At 38.6% G+C, this 19,084-nt stretch overlaps 1 protein-coding gene across 1 annotated transcript in view; it reads left to right on the forward strand.

Annotated features, from left to right (window-relative positions):
* The window catches only part of LOC311588728 (vomeronasal type-2 receptor 116-like), a gene marked incomplete at both ends in the record, with an annotated part of 25,900 nt that extends 7,024 nt beyond the window's left edge, over positions 1–18,876 (forward strand). The window contains 5 exons of the mRNA XM_084766677.1: positions 2,351–2,642; positions 5,375–6,181; positions 10,116–10,343; positions 11,407–11,530; positions 17,960–18,876. Of these exons, the coding sequence (XP_084622803.1) occupies positions 2,351–2,642; positions 5,375–6,181; positions 10,116–10,343; positions 11,407–11,530; positions 17,960–18,876 (2,368 nt within the window). The remainder of the gene's footprint in view (positions 1–2,350; positions 2,643–5,374; positions 6,182–10,115; positions 10,344–11,406; positions 11,531–17,959) is intronic.
* Between the last annotated feature and the right edge of the window lie 208 nt (positions 18,877–19,084).

Consider the following 19,084-nt stretch of genomic DNA (forward strand, 5'->3'; position numbering starts at 1 on the left):
ACCCACACCACCACATCTTCCAAATTCACTGTCTCTAACTTGAGCTTCTATGTAAGTAACTTAGTGTTTCATATTTTTTCAAGTCAAGTACACTTTGCTTTCCAAATGTACTACTGTAATTACACCCTTCCCTTGTGTGGGGTTGATCTCCTAGTAGTGACAACAGGAAAGAAACTGAATTTGATGTTTTCCAGCTTTTTATTCCTCTTGGGTATTTCTGCTTCTTTTTCTAGGTCTTTCAAATGTGCCGTTAAGTTGCTTGTATAAGATGTTTCTCTTTATAAAAGCAATTAGTGCTACGAACTCTCCTATTAACACTGGTTTTCTTGTGTCCTCTTAAGGTGTGTATGTTGTATACTCATTTTCATGGAATTTTAGGAAGTCCCTAATTTCTTGCTTTATTTCTTCCCTGACAGTGTTGTCATTGAGTAAACAGTGTTGAGTTTCCATGTATGTGTACGCTTTTTGTTAATTCTGTTGTTATTGAGGTCCAGCTTTAAGCTATACTGGCCCGATAGGTTCCCAGGTATTATTTAAATCTTCTTGTCTCTGTTGAGGCTTCTTTTATGACCTAATGTATGCTCAATATTGGAGAAGGGTCTGTGAAGTACTGAGAAGAAGTTACAACCTTTTGTGTTTGTGTAAAAAGTTCTGTAGATATCTATTTCGTCCATTTGATTTATGACATCAATTAATATCATTATTTCTCAGTTTATCTTCTGTTTTGTTGACCTATCCTTTGTTGAGAGGGAGTGGCTGACGTCTCAGATTATTAATGTGTGGAAATCAATGTGTGGTTTAAACTTTATTAATTTTTCTATAACCAACGTGTGCACTTGTATTTGAGGCATAGATGTTCAGAATTGTGATGTCACCTAGGTTGACTTATCCTTAGGTGAGTATGTCCTTCCTCATCTCTTTTGATTAAGTTTGGATAAAAGTCTATTTATTAGATATCAAACTGGTTCCTCTAGCTTGCTTTTGTCTCTTTGCTTGGAAGACATTCTTCCAGCCCATGACTCTCAAGTAATGTCTATCTTTGTGGCTGAGGTGTTGTTCTTGTATGAACCAAACTGTTGGGACCTCTTTATGCATCCATTCTGTTATTCTCTGTCTTTGCTGGAGATTAGAGACACGTGATATTGGGAAAGATTAATGACCAGTGACTGCTAAGTTCTTTTATTTTGGTATTGGTTGTGGTACTGTATATACATGCTTCCCTAATTTCTGTTTGGCTAAAGTGAAGTTATCTATGTCCAGTGTTTTCCCAGTTGTAGTTAACCTGCTTAGGTTGGAGTTTCCCTCATAGTATCTCCTGTAGGGCTGAATCTGTGGATAGGCACTGTTTAAATTTGTTTTTGCTGTGGAATATCTTGTTTTATCTATCTATAGTTATTGAAAATTTGCTTCATATGAGTCTGGACTCTCGTATGTGTTCTCTAAGAGTTTGTAAGACATCGGGCCAGGCCCTTCTGGTTTTACAGTTTCTGCTGAAAAATATTTAACCTTCTTAATGTGACTCAGAATGTTTACTTCTAATTATATAGAATTCACCAAGACTATAGACTTCCAGTCTGGTTAATTTAGGTACTTTGCATTTTTATTTTGAGAGTTATTCTAATAGATTTTAATTAAACTATTTTAATTTTTGTAGTTTTCATTTCATGTTGGTAAACACAATTGAATCCTTTTGTTTTTTGTTTCTTTGTTTGTTTGTTTTGAGATAGTGTTTCTCTGTGTAGCCTTGGCTGTCCTAGGCTCACTTTGTAGACCAGACTACCCTTCAACTCACAGTGATCCACCTGCCTCTACATGCCAAGTGCTGGGATTAAAGGCATGGGACACTCTACATAGTACATTCTAGCACACAGCATAGAAAACAAATCATAGAGATGACAACTATGCGCATTTATTATTTGAGTTTACTTTGTGCTATTTTTAAATAGGAGATTGACACAGAAAACAAAGTGATTGGATGACGATAAACTGATTTTTTAATAATTGTAGAGGCTGAAGTTTGGAAATCCAGACATCAAAGTTCTGGTGTATTGTCAGACTCTAATTTCTTATTCATGGACAGGTTTTTGCCCACAAAAGATAAAGAAAGCAATTTAATAACAAATTAAAGTCCCAGAGCTCATAATTAATGAGTGCTAATACTGTAGAATCTTACTTAATCCTGTTTAATTACATGTCCTTCTAATTCTAGCTATTCATGAAAAGATATGAAAAACTGGATTTTATAAAAGTATTGGCATTTTAATTAGAAAAGGTATTGCACTAAATAGGAAGGTTCTGTGATCTATGACTTTATACTGTGTAATTTTGTAATTTTATGGAATTTGTGCAGGTATAATTTTAAGAACTACCAGGTGTTTCTGGCCCTGATATTTGCCATTGAGGAGGTCAACAAGAATCCATATCTTCTACCCAACACAACTCTGGGCTTTGATCTTTATTCTACTTTACATTCTGAAAGGGATAGTTTTGATTTTGTCATGATCTGGTTAACACGGGCCATCAATCCTGTGGTTAATTACATCTGTGGAGAGAAGAAAACATCACTTGCTGCATTCACAGGAACACCAATGTCAACATCTTCGTATATTGTTACACTGCTACAACTCTACAACATACCTCAGGTGGGTGAGGCGCCAATGTCTGTCTTTGCTCTGGCAAGTCCAGGGTTGGATTTCTGGTACTGGAGGCAGAATCTCCATTCACTTCATCTCAGGCAACTAATCAGGATTTAAAGAAGAATGATGGGAGGGAGCCCAGAGTTCCTTCTCTAGGCACTGGCTGTACTGCAGCTAAGGAGGAGAACTCAAACTGACCACAAGTGTCCTACATGCAGGGCTGTAAATGCAGATTTTAGCAAAGAAAACTGAGAGGGTCATTAAAGGAGGCTCTTTGTTCTATATATAAGCTCTTTTGTGGAGATATCTGGAAAGATCAAGTATGCCTGTTTGTACATGATGGCTATTGGGGAACACTGAGTCTATTCTCTTATTTCTGAATCCACGTTGAAATACTAAGAATGAAATAGAAAATAGACAACACACACACATACACAGATATGCAGACACACACGCACGAACACACACATAGACACAGACACAGACACACACACACACACACACACACACACACACACACACACACACACACATCCAGGAAAAATGTAGTTGAAGTTAAACATCTTAATTTCAATTCCAATTTTTGTTGTTCACCATATTTATACTTCTAAGAAAAGGAATTGCCTCATAGTAAAAAAAAAAGGCAATTAATAAAAAAAATAGATAAATTCTAAAACACAACAGGTTACATGTCTTAAAATTAAATTTTTCTTCTCTATGTATCCATTACATAAGATCATAGTGAGTTCAGAATGACAAAGTTTGACAAGAAATAAAGCTTAACAGGGTCTAAGTTACAAGAATATGTGTCTTTTCCATTAGGACCAACCTAGCTACACAATCTCTAGTTTTCTCTTAGCTTATAGTAAATTTAGGACAATAATTTTATCTTTTTTCATTCCAAGAAAGAAAGTAAACTTAAAATGACAGCATATAATACCATAAGGTGACAGGGTATAAGGGATTATAACAGAACAGTTTGTACATTCAGACATTAGGGTTTATACTTAATTTAGACATGTTCAGGTATCTCCATCATAGTTTTGGTTCATGGAAAGGTTAAACCAACTTGCCCATATTTATGATGTATACCAAGATACATGGTGCCATATGGAGTGAAAGCTTATCTGAGGCCACAATTCTGCTTCAAGTCTGTTCCCTAGTGAGACATCTAGAAGACCTCAAAGGTATTTATTGACCCAAAATTTTGGAATAATTAAAACAATTTAACTTTTAAAATTGTTTGAATCGAATCAGGAATTTCATTATCTGGAATTAGTTCATCTGAACAGCAGTACATCTTTCAGTAAAATAATGTACTCAGTTTGATCATAGTTTGTCAATACCCTGGAAGATAAGATGCAGCAGTGCACAACTGACAGAATTGTCAGACATTGGAAGCAATTCTGGGGTACATTAAGATACAGAATTGTAGAATACCAGATCCCTTCCAGAGAGTTCTCATGCCTACTGAATGTCAACAAAAGGCTCTTGACATAACATCTGAGGAAAGATTTCTAGGGTGCATCATGATACTGACCTTGCAAATTGATAGCTTCTTTCTAGAAATCTCATATGCCCATTTAACTCATTTAACAGAATGGCTAAGAGGCTGGAAGCAATTCTTTGGGTGCATCCTGGTACGGACTTTGTTAAATACCAGGTCACATCCTAGAAAGCTCACATGCCTAACTATCTTCTTTAAGAGAATGGCTCTTGCAAGTGACATGTGGGAGTATGAGTCAAGGACCCTATGTTGACATTATAGATGTCTAAAAATGTACAATAGGTACACTTTAATTAATCACGTTGTTGCAGGCTCTTTGCTTACAATGCGAACCCCAAGATTGTGTACTGGAAAAACCTGCTCTTAGTGTAGTGCTGCTCACCCCTTTTACATGTTCTTTAATCCAAGAGTTTTCTGGAAACAAGATTAAATCATGTCAACAACAGGTTAGGAGGCAGAGCTCCAACCAGGTGGCAGGGAGTGAACATAGAAAAAAAGCATAGAGAATGGGTCAGGACAAAATATGCTCAACTCTTCCAAGGAAAAGAGGACTTGAGGAATCAGGGCATAGAGAGATGGGGCAGCAGTTTTCCCTGGATATTTTACAGAGGCAGGTTGAAGAGAGGACAAGATAGACACAGGTGAAGATAAATGGAGCCAGAGAATGAGCATGAAGACTACAAGAGATTGCTAGAGTCAGTTTGAGGCCAAGCAGAGCAATTCAGTGAGAGGACAAGACAGAAGCTAGACTGAATCAGTCATCATGGAAAGGAGTTTGAGCCAGAACACCTGAAAAAACTCAGAAAGAGCCAGAAAGAAATCAGAACGAAGAATAGAGGTGAGCTTATTCAGCAGGGAGACTCAGAGGTTGAAATAATGCTAGGCCTAACTAAGATAGTGTGAAGTCTAGAGGTTTGAAGGACGAGGCCTAGGTTACTAGGACTACAATTACTTCAGGTGAACAACAAAATATTTTAATGTCAGGTATCAAAGAAAATGTAAGGGTACTTGATATATCCACATTTCCAGAAAGGAGAGGTGGATGAGACCTGCTAGAGTATTTAAACAGGAGACTTGCCTGCAATTTTTGTGGAAAACATTGTAATGGATTTGTATATAAAAAATTAAAATCCCATTCTCATCAGGACTGTTTCCGTCTGTTGATTCAAGACTGAGCTTGTGTTTGATGCCAGTGTTCTTTCTCCTGTTTCCCATTGTGTTTTCTCTTCAGATCACTTTTGGGCCTTTCGATTCTACCTTGAATGACCAAGGTCAGTTTCCTTCTCTCTATCAGTTGGCTCCCAAGGACACCTATCTCTCACTTGCCATAGTCTCTTTGCTGCTTCATTTCAGCTGGTCCTGGGTTGGTCTGATCCTCCCAGACGACCACAAAGGGACTCAGTTTCTGTCAGAATTGAGAGAAAATATGGACAATGGTAGATTCTGTATTGAGTTTGTGAATATTATCCCTGCCACTTCATATATAGACTCCAATAACTTGGAGGAAAACCTGGAGGTCATTCTGAAATCATCAGCAAATGTCATAGTTATTTATGGGAACATTGTTTCTTCACAAGGCTTAATGTTTCACATTGCAAAACTCTTAGTGACATGGAAAGTCTGGGTCTTGAACTTTCCATGGGATGTTGACAATCATTATGATTATTTCATGGTAGGCTCACTTCATGGGAGTCTCATATTTTCACACCACCATGAAGAGATGGTTGGATTTACCAATTTTCTTCACACACTTACTCCCTACAAATACCCAGAAGACACGTTTCTTCCTAAGTTTTGGGCTTTATTCTTCAACTGCTCATTTTATGGGTTTCGTTGTCAAATTTTGGAGAACTGCCAACCAAATGCTTCTTTGGAGTTATTACCCAGACATATTTTTGACCCAGCCATGAGTGAGGAGAGTTATAATATATACAATGCAGTGTATGCTGTGGCCTACAGCCTTCATGAGATGAGTCTTCAACAAATACAGATACAGCAATATGCTAATGGAGAAGAAATGGTATTCTTCCACTGGAGGGTAATATTCTTTCCTGTGTGTTTTAATATCAGCACTGTGACTTTTTTATTATTTTTCTATGACACTCCAATTGGGCAGCATAAGTTGTAGATCATAAGCATAGTTGATTCCCTGTCTGAAGGTCAATGCAAACTCATGTGTAAGTGTCCTTTATAAAAGGCATGGCAAAAAATAGGGAAAATCAATATTAAATTCATATAACAAGTTGCCTCACAATTCTATTCATAATCTTTTTTGTATGAAAAGTTGAGATTTTTCATATATGTTTACAAATACCTTGGCCATACAGTTAGGCTCTTCTCTTACTAGCTCATAACTTAAAATAATCTATTTATACTAATCTACATTCTGTCACATAGCTGCTTATCTCTGCTCAGGTACCATACATCTCTACTCCCCACATCTTCACCAAAAAAAATCTTTCACACCAGGATATCTCACAATACATTCAGTCTAACGATGTCCCACCTCTATTCTATGCTTTCCTGTAGTCCATAGTTATTTATCTACAGGTTTTCTATCCACAAAATAAGCAAGATCTTCTCTCTACATTACCCTTTTTATGTGCAATAAAAAGCTTTTCTCTTCTAATAATCAACTATATACAATAAGAACAACCCAGAGAAAATCAGGTAAGATCACAGGGTCAAGTCCTTATTTATTTGAAGAAAGTGGTCTACTACCTATTCTATCATTTTTAATTAATTTATTCATATTATATCTCAACTGTTATCCCATCTGTTGTATCCTCCTATTTCCCTCCCTTATGTCTGTGACTGGGTACCTCTCTCAGTATATGCTCAAAGGGTATCAAGTCTCTACCTGGGAGCCTGCTATCCTTCCTCTGAGTGCGACCAGGCCTCCTCATCAAGAGGACGTTGTCAAATATGGGGCACCAGAGTTCTTGTGAAAGTCAGTCCCCGCTCTCCACTCAACTGTGGAGAATGTCCCGTCCATTAGTTAGATCTGGGTAGGGGTTCGATGTTTACTGTATATATTGTCCTTGGTTGGTGCCATAGTTATTATTATTGCTCTTATTTAACAACCTAAAATTTTTGGCCTAAAAATTTCTTCCTAAAATCTAAATAATTTAAGACTAATTTGAAGTCTGTAACTGTCAAGTTTTTGACCCCATCAAGGTTTGAGAACAAAATATTACCTTAGTATGTAAGAAGTATAAGCAAGCAGTTTACAAAATAGAGAATTGACAGACAGCTGACTGCCTTGATAGTCACCCAGAATTTATGTATAGTGTTAAAACACAATCTTCAGCCTTCTAAGCCAGAATATCTGACAGACATATTTCTGAAGCAAGAATCAGGAAGGACTTGCTTACCCTGTCTTGACAGAGCTTAGCAGTTGACTTTGCCTGTGTCCAAGTTCTGCCCATTGTCTGCTGATGGAGTAAGTACATTTCTTTGCTCAGTTGCAACTTGCCATTTTTAAAGCAAACTCCTAAGGAAGATTCTTCAATGTTCATCATCTTCTTTCATGTCAAAGTGGGTGCTGCCAGCAACTGAGATATCTCATTATCAGAAAATCCATAAAATAATAAAACATTTTTAAATGCACTTTATGGCTGGTCTCTGAGCCCTTTGAAGACCATCTGTATATTTGCACATATTTATATAGTGCTTAATAATTATCTACCTTTCTCTAGTATATATTAATACACAAATGGTTCTTCCTAGTTACTTACTATGAGTTTAGCCTAGGATATATATTTATGTGATGAGCTAAACTAGTATCTGACATGACCATGAATTTGATTGGCTATTAACTTGCATTACCTAATTATCCTAAAGAGTTTCTAATAGCAGCTTTTAGAAGGACTGGAAGTAAACCTTCTCTTTATGAATCAATTGTATAGATCCAATATGTTACATAAAAGTTGAAACATATGTGCATATGTGTATCAAAATAACTTTAATTTTTATCAATATACAATAATCTATACCAAAGTATCAAAAGTAACCATAGTTCCGTATCAAGGTACAAAATTCCAGACTATTATAAACAATAATAACCTTATTTTATATCAACATAGAAAATATTAGAGCAGTGTTAGATTATCAGTTCATAAAATGATTTTTTATTTAAGAGCAGATTCAATAATCTACCCTTTTTTTCCTATTAATCCTATATTATTCCTAAATCCTGACCCCATTGCTTCTGAAAACCTTTCCCAGTACCTAATGAAAGAAAGGATAGAGAAAAGGAAAGATAAATCCGTGAGTCTGTTTCTATACCTTGTCTTTTCCCCAATCAAGACCATTAACAACTTGTAACTAAATCCTTTTAATGATAAGATTCCATCAGCACTAAAACACAAATTTAAATGTTTAGTTTAGTTTTGGGGCTTTTTGTTTGTTTGTTTGTTTGTTTGTTTATTTGTTTGTTTGTTTTTGAGCCACTTGACTGAGTCAGGATTTTGTGTGTGTGTGTGTGTCTTCCTGTGTGTGAACTTGGACCCAGCTTCCTGTGCTATGCTATGCTTGGTCATGCACAGCTGTCCTTCTCTGACACACAGGTCAAGCCTTAAAGGGCTAAGCCTCCTGCCATGGCCTACCAGATAGGAAGGGGTGGTCCTGCAATGTTGTCAGCTGTTTGTGGGCTTCTCAATGGGATCCCTGCTGCTCTGCTGGCTGCTCCAGATAATGTGGACTCTGCTGGCTGTGACTGGACTTGCTGGAGAGACTGCTGCACAGCTCTGACCACTACCCACTGAGCCATGTGTTCACAGACCACCTCCAATAAGACGGCAGCTTTTAAAAATTGGATAACCAGGAGCTTTGTTTAAAGAGGCTGAGTTCTGCTTCACCTCTCTGCAATTTGCTGCTCCTTTCCAGTTTTTTAGTTAGAAAATTCTTGTTTCCAGCTGTTTTTTCTGGACCTATTTGTGCCACTATTTTCAGAAGCTTATTGTCTTCAGGCTACTTTTAAAAAACATAGCTTTGAAGCTTTTTTGCAGGGGGGGTTGTGAGGGTGGTGAGCTTTCTCTCTCTGTCCTGGACTTTTAGCAAGTTAGTTTGGATTTTATGTCCCATGAACGGTATGTCATTATGTTGTGGGGGAGTTTCCCAGGGCCAATGCTGTGGAAATAAGCACTCAGACTTAAAATGTATTTACACGTTTCTGGCCATATAGCTTGGCTCTTCTCTGACTAATTCATAACTTAAATTAATCTATTTATACTCATCTATATTCTGCCACGGTCTGCTTACCTCTGCTCAGGTATCAAGCATCTTTCCTCACATCTTCACCATTCAATCTTTAATATCTAGATATCCCAGAATCCTTTCTGGCTGCCAGATGTCCACCTTCAATTCTATCTTTTTCTATAGGCCGTTTGTACTTTTAGTGACAGGTGTTGAATTGTACAAAACAAAAGGTATTCTTTATACATTTAGGACTTTTCTAAAAAACCCAGAAATAATTTTCTCAGGAAAAGATATAAAATGTGTCATAATGCAGGATGTCCTCAAAATGCAACATGCAGAGGATAAAACTTGAACAACACAGAACAACAGTGATAACAGCATTGGGCTCTGCTTTGTGCAAATGGTGACTGATTTATTAAATAAACAGAATGAGCTAATTAGCCAGAAAGCTATAATATAAATACAGGCGTTTTGGAAGCGTTACGGGAGCAGGAAGGGAAGGAGAGAGGGTAGACAGGTAAGGAAAAGGGGAGTCCTAGAACCAAACTGTCCAGTTGATATAGTGAATCTCAGAGAGAGGGGAAGCCCCGCCCCTATGTAGAGGGATGGCCCTGCCAGCCACAGCCTGCAGCAGGACCTAACAATGACAAACAGCTGTGCTGGCTTCATGACTTTCATCATTTCCAGTGGATGTGGTTGTGCCAACTGAGATGACTTTAAAAATGTTTCCAGTATCTCATGTACTTCAATATATATTCCTGCATCTCTTCTAGCTCCTCCATTTCCTAAAGAACACCCTACAGAAAGATCGTGTGAGAGGTCACATCATATTGGATGGGAGAAGAGACTTAGATTCAGAGTATGACATTTTCAATATTTGGAATTTTCCAAAGGGCATGGGATTAAAGGTCAAAGTAGGAACATTTTCTCTGAATGCGCCCCAGGGTCAGCAGTTCTCTTTATCTGAGGAGATGATTCAATGGCCGATGCAATTTACAAAGGTGGGTTGTGACATATCTCACTGCTTTGACCTTTCATAAAAGTAAATATAACTCTCAGGAAAATAATCCTTGGAGATCCATTTCATACCAATCAAAATACAACCACCAATAATAAATTAATCACAGGATGTCCAACATAGAATAGTTTCTCATTCCCTGACTCTGATCAATGGTTTTTTATCAGTTTTTAAAAGTTTTTCCTAAATTTTTATTAATACTTGCACAGTTCTTATGAATAGAGTGTCTGTTAGATTTCAGTCACTGCCTCAAAACACTGATAAAATGTTTATTTTTGTCATCCAGATGAATAAATTTCGGTGAGGGTATAATGGCATTTTTGTTTTCTCCGTTTTCAATAGGTAGGATAGCATGTTGTGTGTATGAGTGTGTGTGTGTGTGTGTGTGTGTGTGTGTGTGTGTGTGTGTGTGATACTTGCTTTGCTGCATCAGATAGTTGACAAAATCAAGTAAAGGAAATACAGTTTTGATTTAGATGACACTGTGAGCATGTATTTATATGTTAGTGCAGGGAGAATAATTTAGGAGTCAGAGGAGGTGATTACATCATAGTCAGAGACCAAAGAATATGGCTGCTCCCTTCTATCTTTTTTTTCATTCTGTCAGTCACAGTAGACAGTGAAATACTGATGCCCATTTTCCACCTCAAGTAAATATCTCATAAAACTCCTTACAGATGCATAACATTTGTTTCCATGATGAACCCAAACAATGCAAAGATGTCAATGAACTTTGCCAACCATATAGAGTATAAAAGTCCCCACTACTAACCAGTAAGTACAGAGACAGGTTCGCCAAAAAACATACTGCAACCTTCTAGAACACTACTCTAACAGTGGCTTGATTGTATAGGACCAAGTCTTAAGCATGTGTCCTATGCAGAATCAAAGCTGCTGCCAAAATTAAAAACACCAAAATACATTACCTCCATTTGTCAGTGTAAGCATTGGGTAACTAACTATTTGATGATACTCAGAAATTCTCTATTTACTCTAAATTTTCACAAAAGTCCAGAGCATTTTCTAATAGCTGTTATTTCTCTCAGATCCCTCAGTCTGTGTGCAGTGAGAGCTGTAGGCCTGGACTCAGGAAAGCTGCCCAGGAAGGCAGGGCTGCCTGCTGCTTTGATTGTATTCCTTGTGCAAACAATGAGATTTCCAATGAGACAGGTAAAATCTTGTTTACAGAGAACTCTCAGACTTGATCACAAGAGTCTGCAATACTTAAGCAAAAGGAGAGAGATGGGAGAGAAGTAAGAGATAAACTTTTGTTCCTTGGCTATAAAATTTGAGCATTGCTGTTACTTTTCTTTCCTTTGAAGAGACACAGCTTAGACACTGAAATCATCTTGACTTACATTGTTGCTCCACTGCAGACACTGTTCCCTCAGGTGACCTGTTTTGCACTAAAATTAGCAGTCTGCTTCATTTCACCAAGAACACAGTGTTTGTCACAACATTTCTTTATGTTTTCACACCATGCTCAATCACACGTAGTATTCTTTTAAGGCTTGGATTTCTCACATTCTCTTTCTGATTATTCCCTGTACAAGTTTGTATTGTTTTACACCATAGGTGACTGAAGAGTTGTATTTATTTCCCTATTTCTTATAATTTATTTCATCATGATTAAGTTTCATTTGTTTAACTGAAGATAGATTTCCTATAGTCTGCTCTTTTTTAATCTGTCTCCCTTTTATTAAACATAGACTTTTCTCTCATACAACATAATCTGCATATATTTTCCTCTCCATACACTTCTCCCAGTTCCTTTCCATCTCCTTTTTTTTTTTTAAATCAGGAAGGCACTCCTTATCTGTCTCTCAGAAAAGAATAGGATTTAAAATTTTTATTATACTTTATTCAGATTATAGCCTGATTGATTCCCACTCTCTTGCATCTTCCTATTTCCACTCTCACTCCCTCTTCTCTCTTCTTCCCCTCCCATAGACTTCTGACAGAAGGAGATCCTTCCCCACTATATGACTATAGCCTATCAGTTCTCATCCAGATAGCTTGCTTGCCCTGCCTTTGTGTGCCTGCAGTACCTTCCCACCTAGGGGAAGTGATCAAATTGAGGGTAACAGAGTTCATCTCTGAGGCAATCCCCACTCTCCACACAACCATGGAGAATGGGCTGTGCATTGGTTATATATGAACAGGGAGTCTAAGTTCACTGTAATGCATTGTCCTTTGTTGGTGCATCAGTTTGTACAGGTTCCCCAGGTCCAGATCTGCCAGCCTTGATGGTCTCTTTGTGGGGTCCCTGAACCCTCTTAGTCCTTTCATCCACCCATTCTTCCATACCACCCAGAGTCCAGAAGTGAGTCCTAGCATCTGTCCTGATGCCCCAGCTGGATGGAGTTTCTCAGAAGACTTCTATGGTGGGAAAATATCCACCTATTCTAAGTATATAGAAATATAACATAACAAAACAAACTAAAATGTAATAAGTTAAAAAACAAAATTATCATATTGAAGTTGCAGAAGAGAACGCAACCAAAAAATAAAATCCCAAGTGAGTGCACAAGAATCAGAGACTCACTTGTTTACACATTCAGGAGTCCCATAAAAGTACTAAACAGAAAAAAAAAGAAAAAAGAAAAAAAAAGTACTAAACAGGAAGATATAGTGTATACACAGGGAACCTAGTCCAGACCTGTGTTGGCTTGTGATTCCTGCTTTAGTTTCTGTGTGTTCACATAAGAGTTGCATAGTTGTTTTTACACAATCATGTTCTTCTGGTGTCCTCTTTTCTGTCTATCTCCCCTACTCCTTCTGTTCCATCTTTTATTAGGTTCCATAGTCCTGAGAGGAATGGATAAAGACCTCTCACTTTAGCTGTGTGTTCCAAAGTTCTCTCTCTCTCCCCTCCTTCCTTCCCTGTCTCTGTCTTTCTGTCTTTGTCTCTCTCTGTCTCTGTCTCTGTCTCTGTCTCTCTGTCTCTGTCTCGGTCTCTCTCTCTCCGTCTCTCTCTCTCTGTGTCTCTCTCTGTCTCTCTCTCTCTCTGTCTCTCTCTCTCTCTGTCTCTCTCTGTCTCTCTCTCTGTCTCTCTGTCTCTCTCTCTGTCTCTCTCTGTCTCTGTCTCTCTGTCTCTCTCTCTGTCTCTCTCTCTGTCTCTCTCTCTGTCTCTCTCTGTCTCTCTCTCTGTCTCTCTCTGTCTCTCTCTCTGTCTCTCTCTCTCTCTCTCTCTCTCTCTCTCTCTCTCTCTCTCTCTCCAATATCTGGATGTGGGTCTCTGTGTTTGTTACCTTCTTCTGCAGTAGGAATGGAGGGGCCACTGTGATGATGGATGAATAAGACTCTGATTTATGAGTATGTTGGAATATAATTAAGAGCCATTTTTGAGACCAGTAATTTCACTTTTATTCAAAATCTCTGGGTTGTCTAGTCTCTGGTTGTTAGTTGCTCAAGTAGCTTCAGGAATGGGTTCCATCTCATGGAGTAGACCTTGCATCAAATCAGATATGGATTGGTTACCACCTCCAGGTTTGTGCCACCTTAAACTTGGCATATTTTGCAGGCAGGACTAAATGTAGGTCCAAAGTTTTGTGGTTGGGTTGGTGTTGATGCTCAACTTTTGGCAGCCTATAGAGTGCCTCTCTGTGTCACAGCAAAGGAACATGGGTTTGAGGGTAACATGTAGCACCATTTTGATCTCTCCATGTTCAATGTGTTGTGTTGTGTTGTCTTCAGCAATGGGGGCTTACTGTCAGTTTTTGCAGATCTACCTATTGTCTTGGAAAAACCCTGGGTTTTAGAGGATTTTCATAGCACCTTTTTATCCAACAAATCAAATTCATGAAAACTATACCCAGCACTGGAAGCTGAATTTGTTAACAAGAGATGGATACTTGGGATTATCTCTCCCTCATTATATAGAGTCTTTGTTATGAACACCTTCATATTTAATAGGAAGTTTCCACTGCATTAGGTTTTGACATTGCCCCTCAAATGCCCCTCGTTTCTAGCTTTCTTTGTTCTCATGATCTCCATCAATCCCATCTCATCTCCTCTTTCCTATCTGTCCCTCCTATTTCATACCCTCTGGATCAAATCCCCCCATAAAAATATTCTATTTCCTCCCCCCACACATCAGGACCGTGTATATCCTCTTCTACTGAGTCTGGGCAAGGCAGCCACACCAGACTGAAGTTATCAAAAAGCAGGCCAAATAGGCCATGCCAGAGACAACTCCTGCTCCCCTTACTAGGGGTCCCCTATAAAGACTAAGCTGCCATTTGGGTACATGTATGTAGGTGGCCTAGGTCCAGTGCAGGCATGGTCATTGATTGAGGCTTTAGTTTCTATCTGACCCCGTGGACCTAGGTTATTTGACCCTGTGTATATTCTTATGGCATTCTTATTCCTTCCAGATCTTTCTATCCTAACCCCTACTTTTCCACAAGGCTTTCTGTGCTCAGTTTAATGTTTGTTTGTGAGTCTCAGCACCTGTTTTGTCCTGCTGCTGTATGGCACCTCTCCAAGGACAGCTGTGTTAGGCTCCCATCTGCAAGCATAGCAGAATATCATTAATAGTGTCAGGGGTAAGCTTCTTCCCATGGGGTGGGTCTCAGGTTGTGCTAGGCATTGGTTGGACATTGCCTCAATCTCTGCTCCAACTTTGTCACTGCATATCCTATCAGCAGGGCAAACCTGGTGTAAAGTTTTGGTGGGTGAATTGTTGTTTCTCTCCCTCCACCAGAAGTCCTGTCTAGACAGAAGGTGGCCTCTTCAGTCTCCATGACTCCTGATACTAGGAGTCTTAGCTAGAGTCACTCCCATATTCTCTCAGAAACCTACCCTGTCATAGGGCTCTAGTTTATCTCAGTGATGCCCCACCACAGTTTCTCTTCTCTCTCCATGACATCTGGCTTCCCACTTTCACTTCCACACATCTAATCTCCATCTTCAGTTTCCACCAAACTCTGTCTCCTGCCCTATTCCCTGTTTTCAACCAGATTAGTGCTCTATTCTATTTCTCCTTCTGAGTGAGATTCAAGCACCCTCCTTTTCCCCTCCTTCTTACTTAGCTTCTTATGGTCTATGAAATGTAGTATGTTTATCCTGCACTATGTGGCTAGAATGTGTTTATAAGTGAGTACATACCAAGCGTCTTTCTGGGTCTGGATTACCTCACTAAGGATGATCTTTTCTAGTTCCACCCATTTGCCTACAAATTCCATGGTTTCCTTGTTTTAAATAGTAGAGTATTATTCCATTGTGTAAGTGGACCACATTTCTATTATCCATTTTTAAGTTGAGGGATATCTGGATTATTTCCAGTTTCTTGCTATTAAGAACAAGGTTGCTGTAAACATAGCTTATCAAAGGCCCTTGTTGTACAGTGGGCTATCTTTTGTGTGTATGCACAAGAGTGGTATAGCTGGGTCATGAGGTAGAACTGGTCCCAATTTTTTGATGAAGCACAAGTTTGGTTTCAAAAGTGCCTGTACATGTTGCACCTCGACCAGAAACGGATGAGGGTTCTCCGTGTTCCACATCAAGGTCACCATGTGCTGTCTCTTGAGTTTTATATTTTAGCCATTCTGACAGGTGTAACATGAAACTCAGAGTAGTTTCTATAATGATTAATGATACTAAACACTTCCTTAATCTTCTCAGGGATTCAAGACTCCTCTGTTGAGAATTCTGTTTCATTCTGTACCCCATTTTTGATTGAGTTATTTGGTTGGTTAATGTTTAGTTTCTTGAGTTCTTTGTACATTTTGGACATTAGCCCACTGTCAGAGGCAGGATTGGTGAATATTCTTCCAATCTGCAGCCTACCTTCTTATTCACCATAAAAGTTTTTGAAGTCAAAATAAAAATCAAAATTCTGAGGAATAGAATATTCAAAACTTTGTTTTGAATAACTAGAAATATTTCAATAGTTCTTTCTAAATATGTTAAACATACAATGCTATAGCTAAATGTGGCAACATATGATTAGTGAAGAATTTAAGGTTTAAAATGTGAGGGTATTTATTATCTCAAAATCATTCAGAGTATAAACTAAATTAGAGAAACAAAGTTATTTTTGAAAATAATTGAATATGGATCCAAAAATTGAAACATTTAAAAAAGAAATTTCAAAAAATACTAGCCATAATCTACAAAATACATATCCAGACTTGTACTCATTACATAATATTATGTCATAAAAGAAATGCTCAACCTCCTTAATCATCAGGGAAATGCAAATCAAAACAACTCTGATGTTCCATCTTATACCCATCAGAATGGCTAAGATCAAAAATTTAAGAGACACCACATGCTGGTGAGGATATGGGGAGAGAGGAACACTCCTTCATTGCTGGTGGGAATGCAAACTAGTACAGCCACTTTGGAAAGCTATCTGGTGCTATCTCAGAAAAATGGGAATAGGGCTTCCTCAAGACCCAGCTATTCCACTCCTTGGAATATACCCAGAAGATGCTCCAGCACACAACAAGAAAATTTGCTCAGTCTTATTCATAGCAGCCTTTTTCATAATAACCAGAACATGGAAACAGCCTAAGTGACCCTCAGTAGAAGAATGAATAAAGAAACTGTGGTACATATACACTATGGAATACTATTCAGGTTTTAAAAACAAGGAATTTCCGAAATTTGTGGATAAATGGATTAAGCTAGGAATGATCATAATGAGTGAGTTAACTCAGATGCAGAAAGACTCAAATGGTATATACTCACTTATATCTGCATATTAGCCCAAGGGGCATGTCCCGTGAAAGCCTTCACTTACCAGGAAACTGAGACAGAGGGGAGGACATCCTATTGGGACTCTAGATGAGAGAAGCATAGGAGAATGGCAAAGTAGAAGGATCCAGAGGGTCATAGAAACTTACAAGTAGAACATTATGATAGGCAGATTTGGGCCCAGGGGTTCTGCTCAATCTGAGGCACCAGCCAAGGACAATACAGGCCGTAAACTTTAAACCCCTACCCAGATCTAGCCAAGGGTCAGAACATTCTCCACAGTAAAGTGTAGAGTGTGATATGACTTTCTCACATACTCTGGTGCCTCATCTTTGACCATGTCCCCTGGAGGGGGAGACCTGGTGGCACTCAGAGGAAGGATAGCAGGTTACCAAGAAGAGACTTTATACCCTATGAGCATATACAGGGGGAGGTAATCCCCCTCAGGAACAGTCATAGGGGAGGGTAATAAGAGGAAAATAGGAGGGAGGGAGGAATGGGAGGATACAAAGGAGGGGATAACCATTGAGATGTAATAAGGATAAGTTAATAAAAATAAAAAATAAAAATAAAAATAAACTATAAAAAATAAAATGAAAATATACAATGTAATCTTAAATTATTCTTATGAACTATAAAACATATGCAAAAAAGTCACAAATTAAGAGAAAGGAAACATAAAAAGGAAAAGCATTGTGTTTCTTTGATTTTGTCAACATGGGCCAAGAGGGCTGGCTGTATTGATTTGAAGTGATTCATAGAGTAATTAAATATCTGCCTCTGAAACAATAAAGGAAGTCAATTCAGGAAGCATTTCAATGATCTAAGGCTGAATAGCAGCTTAAGTGAAAAGGAACACCTGAGGATTAAGTCAAAGTAACTTTCCTTTCTGAACAGATAAGGACCAGTGTTTGAAGTGTCCAGAAAGTCATTATGCTAACTCAGAAAAGAACCATTGCCTACAGAAATCTGTGAGCTTTTTGGCCTATGAACACCCCATGGGGATGGCTCTCACCACCACAGCACTGTTCTTAGCTGTACTCACAACTGTGGTACTTTTCATCTTTGTGAAGCACAGAGACACACCCATTGTCAAGGCCAATAATCGGGCTCTCAGCTACACCCTGTTATTGACACTCATCGCCTGTTTCCTCAGTTCCCTGCTCTTCATTGGACAGCCCAACACAGCCACCTGCATCATGCAGCAGACAGCATTTGGAATATTGTTCACTGTGGCTCTCTCCACAGTCTTAGCCAAAGCTATCACAGTGGTTCTTGCATTCAAGGTCACTGTTCCAGCTAGAATGGTGAGGTGGTTAATGGTATCAAGGGCCCCTAACTTCATCATTCCCATCTGCACACTGATCCAAACTGTTCTCTGTGCAGCTTGGCTGTTTACCTCTCCACCCTTTGTTGATCAAGATGCTCATGCTGAACATGGTCACATCATCCTTGTGTGCAACAAGGGTTCAGAGGTTGCCTTCCACTGTGTCCTGGGATACCTCTGCTCCTTGGCACTTGGGACCTACACCATGGCCTTCTTGTCCAGGAATCTTCCTGACACTTTCAACGAAGCCAAGTTCCTGTCATTCAGCATGCAGGTATTCTTCTGTGTCTGGGTCACCTTCCTCCCTGTCTACCACAGCACAAAGGGGAAGGTCATGGTGGCTATGGAAGCCTTCTCTATCTTGGCTTCCAGTACAGCTCTCCTTGGCTTGATCTTTGCCCCAAAATGTTACATCATTTTGTTAAGGCCAGATAAAAACTCCTGTTGTGACATTAGACACAAGAAGGAAAAGTCTTTTAAAATTTAGTTAAAAATTTAGTTAAAAAATAAAATTAATCTTTGTTAGTAAATGTAACACAAGGATTGGAACTAGTGCCACACCATTACAATTTTAAGATTCAAGAGTGATAGTATTTGATTATATGGGTATAATCCTTCATTAATTGTACTAAAGTGTCTTTATACTGGAAACACTAATTTTATTTTATGCTTGAGATTCATGTTATACTTTTTTA

The sequence above is a fragment of the Acomys minous genome (genome assembly GCF_964271855.1).
Source record: "Acomys minous genome assembly, chromosome: 17".
Classification (NCBI taxonomy): Eukaryota; Metazoa; Chordata; class Mammalia; order Rodentia; family Muridae; genus Acomys; species Acomys minous.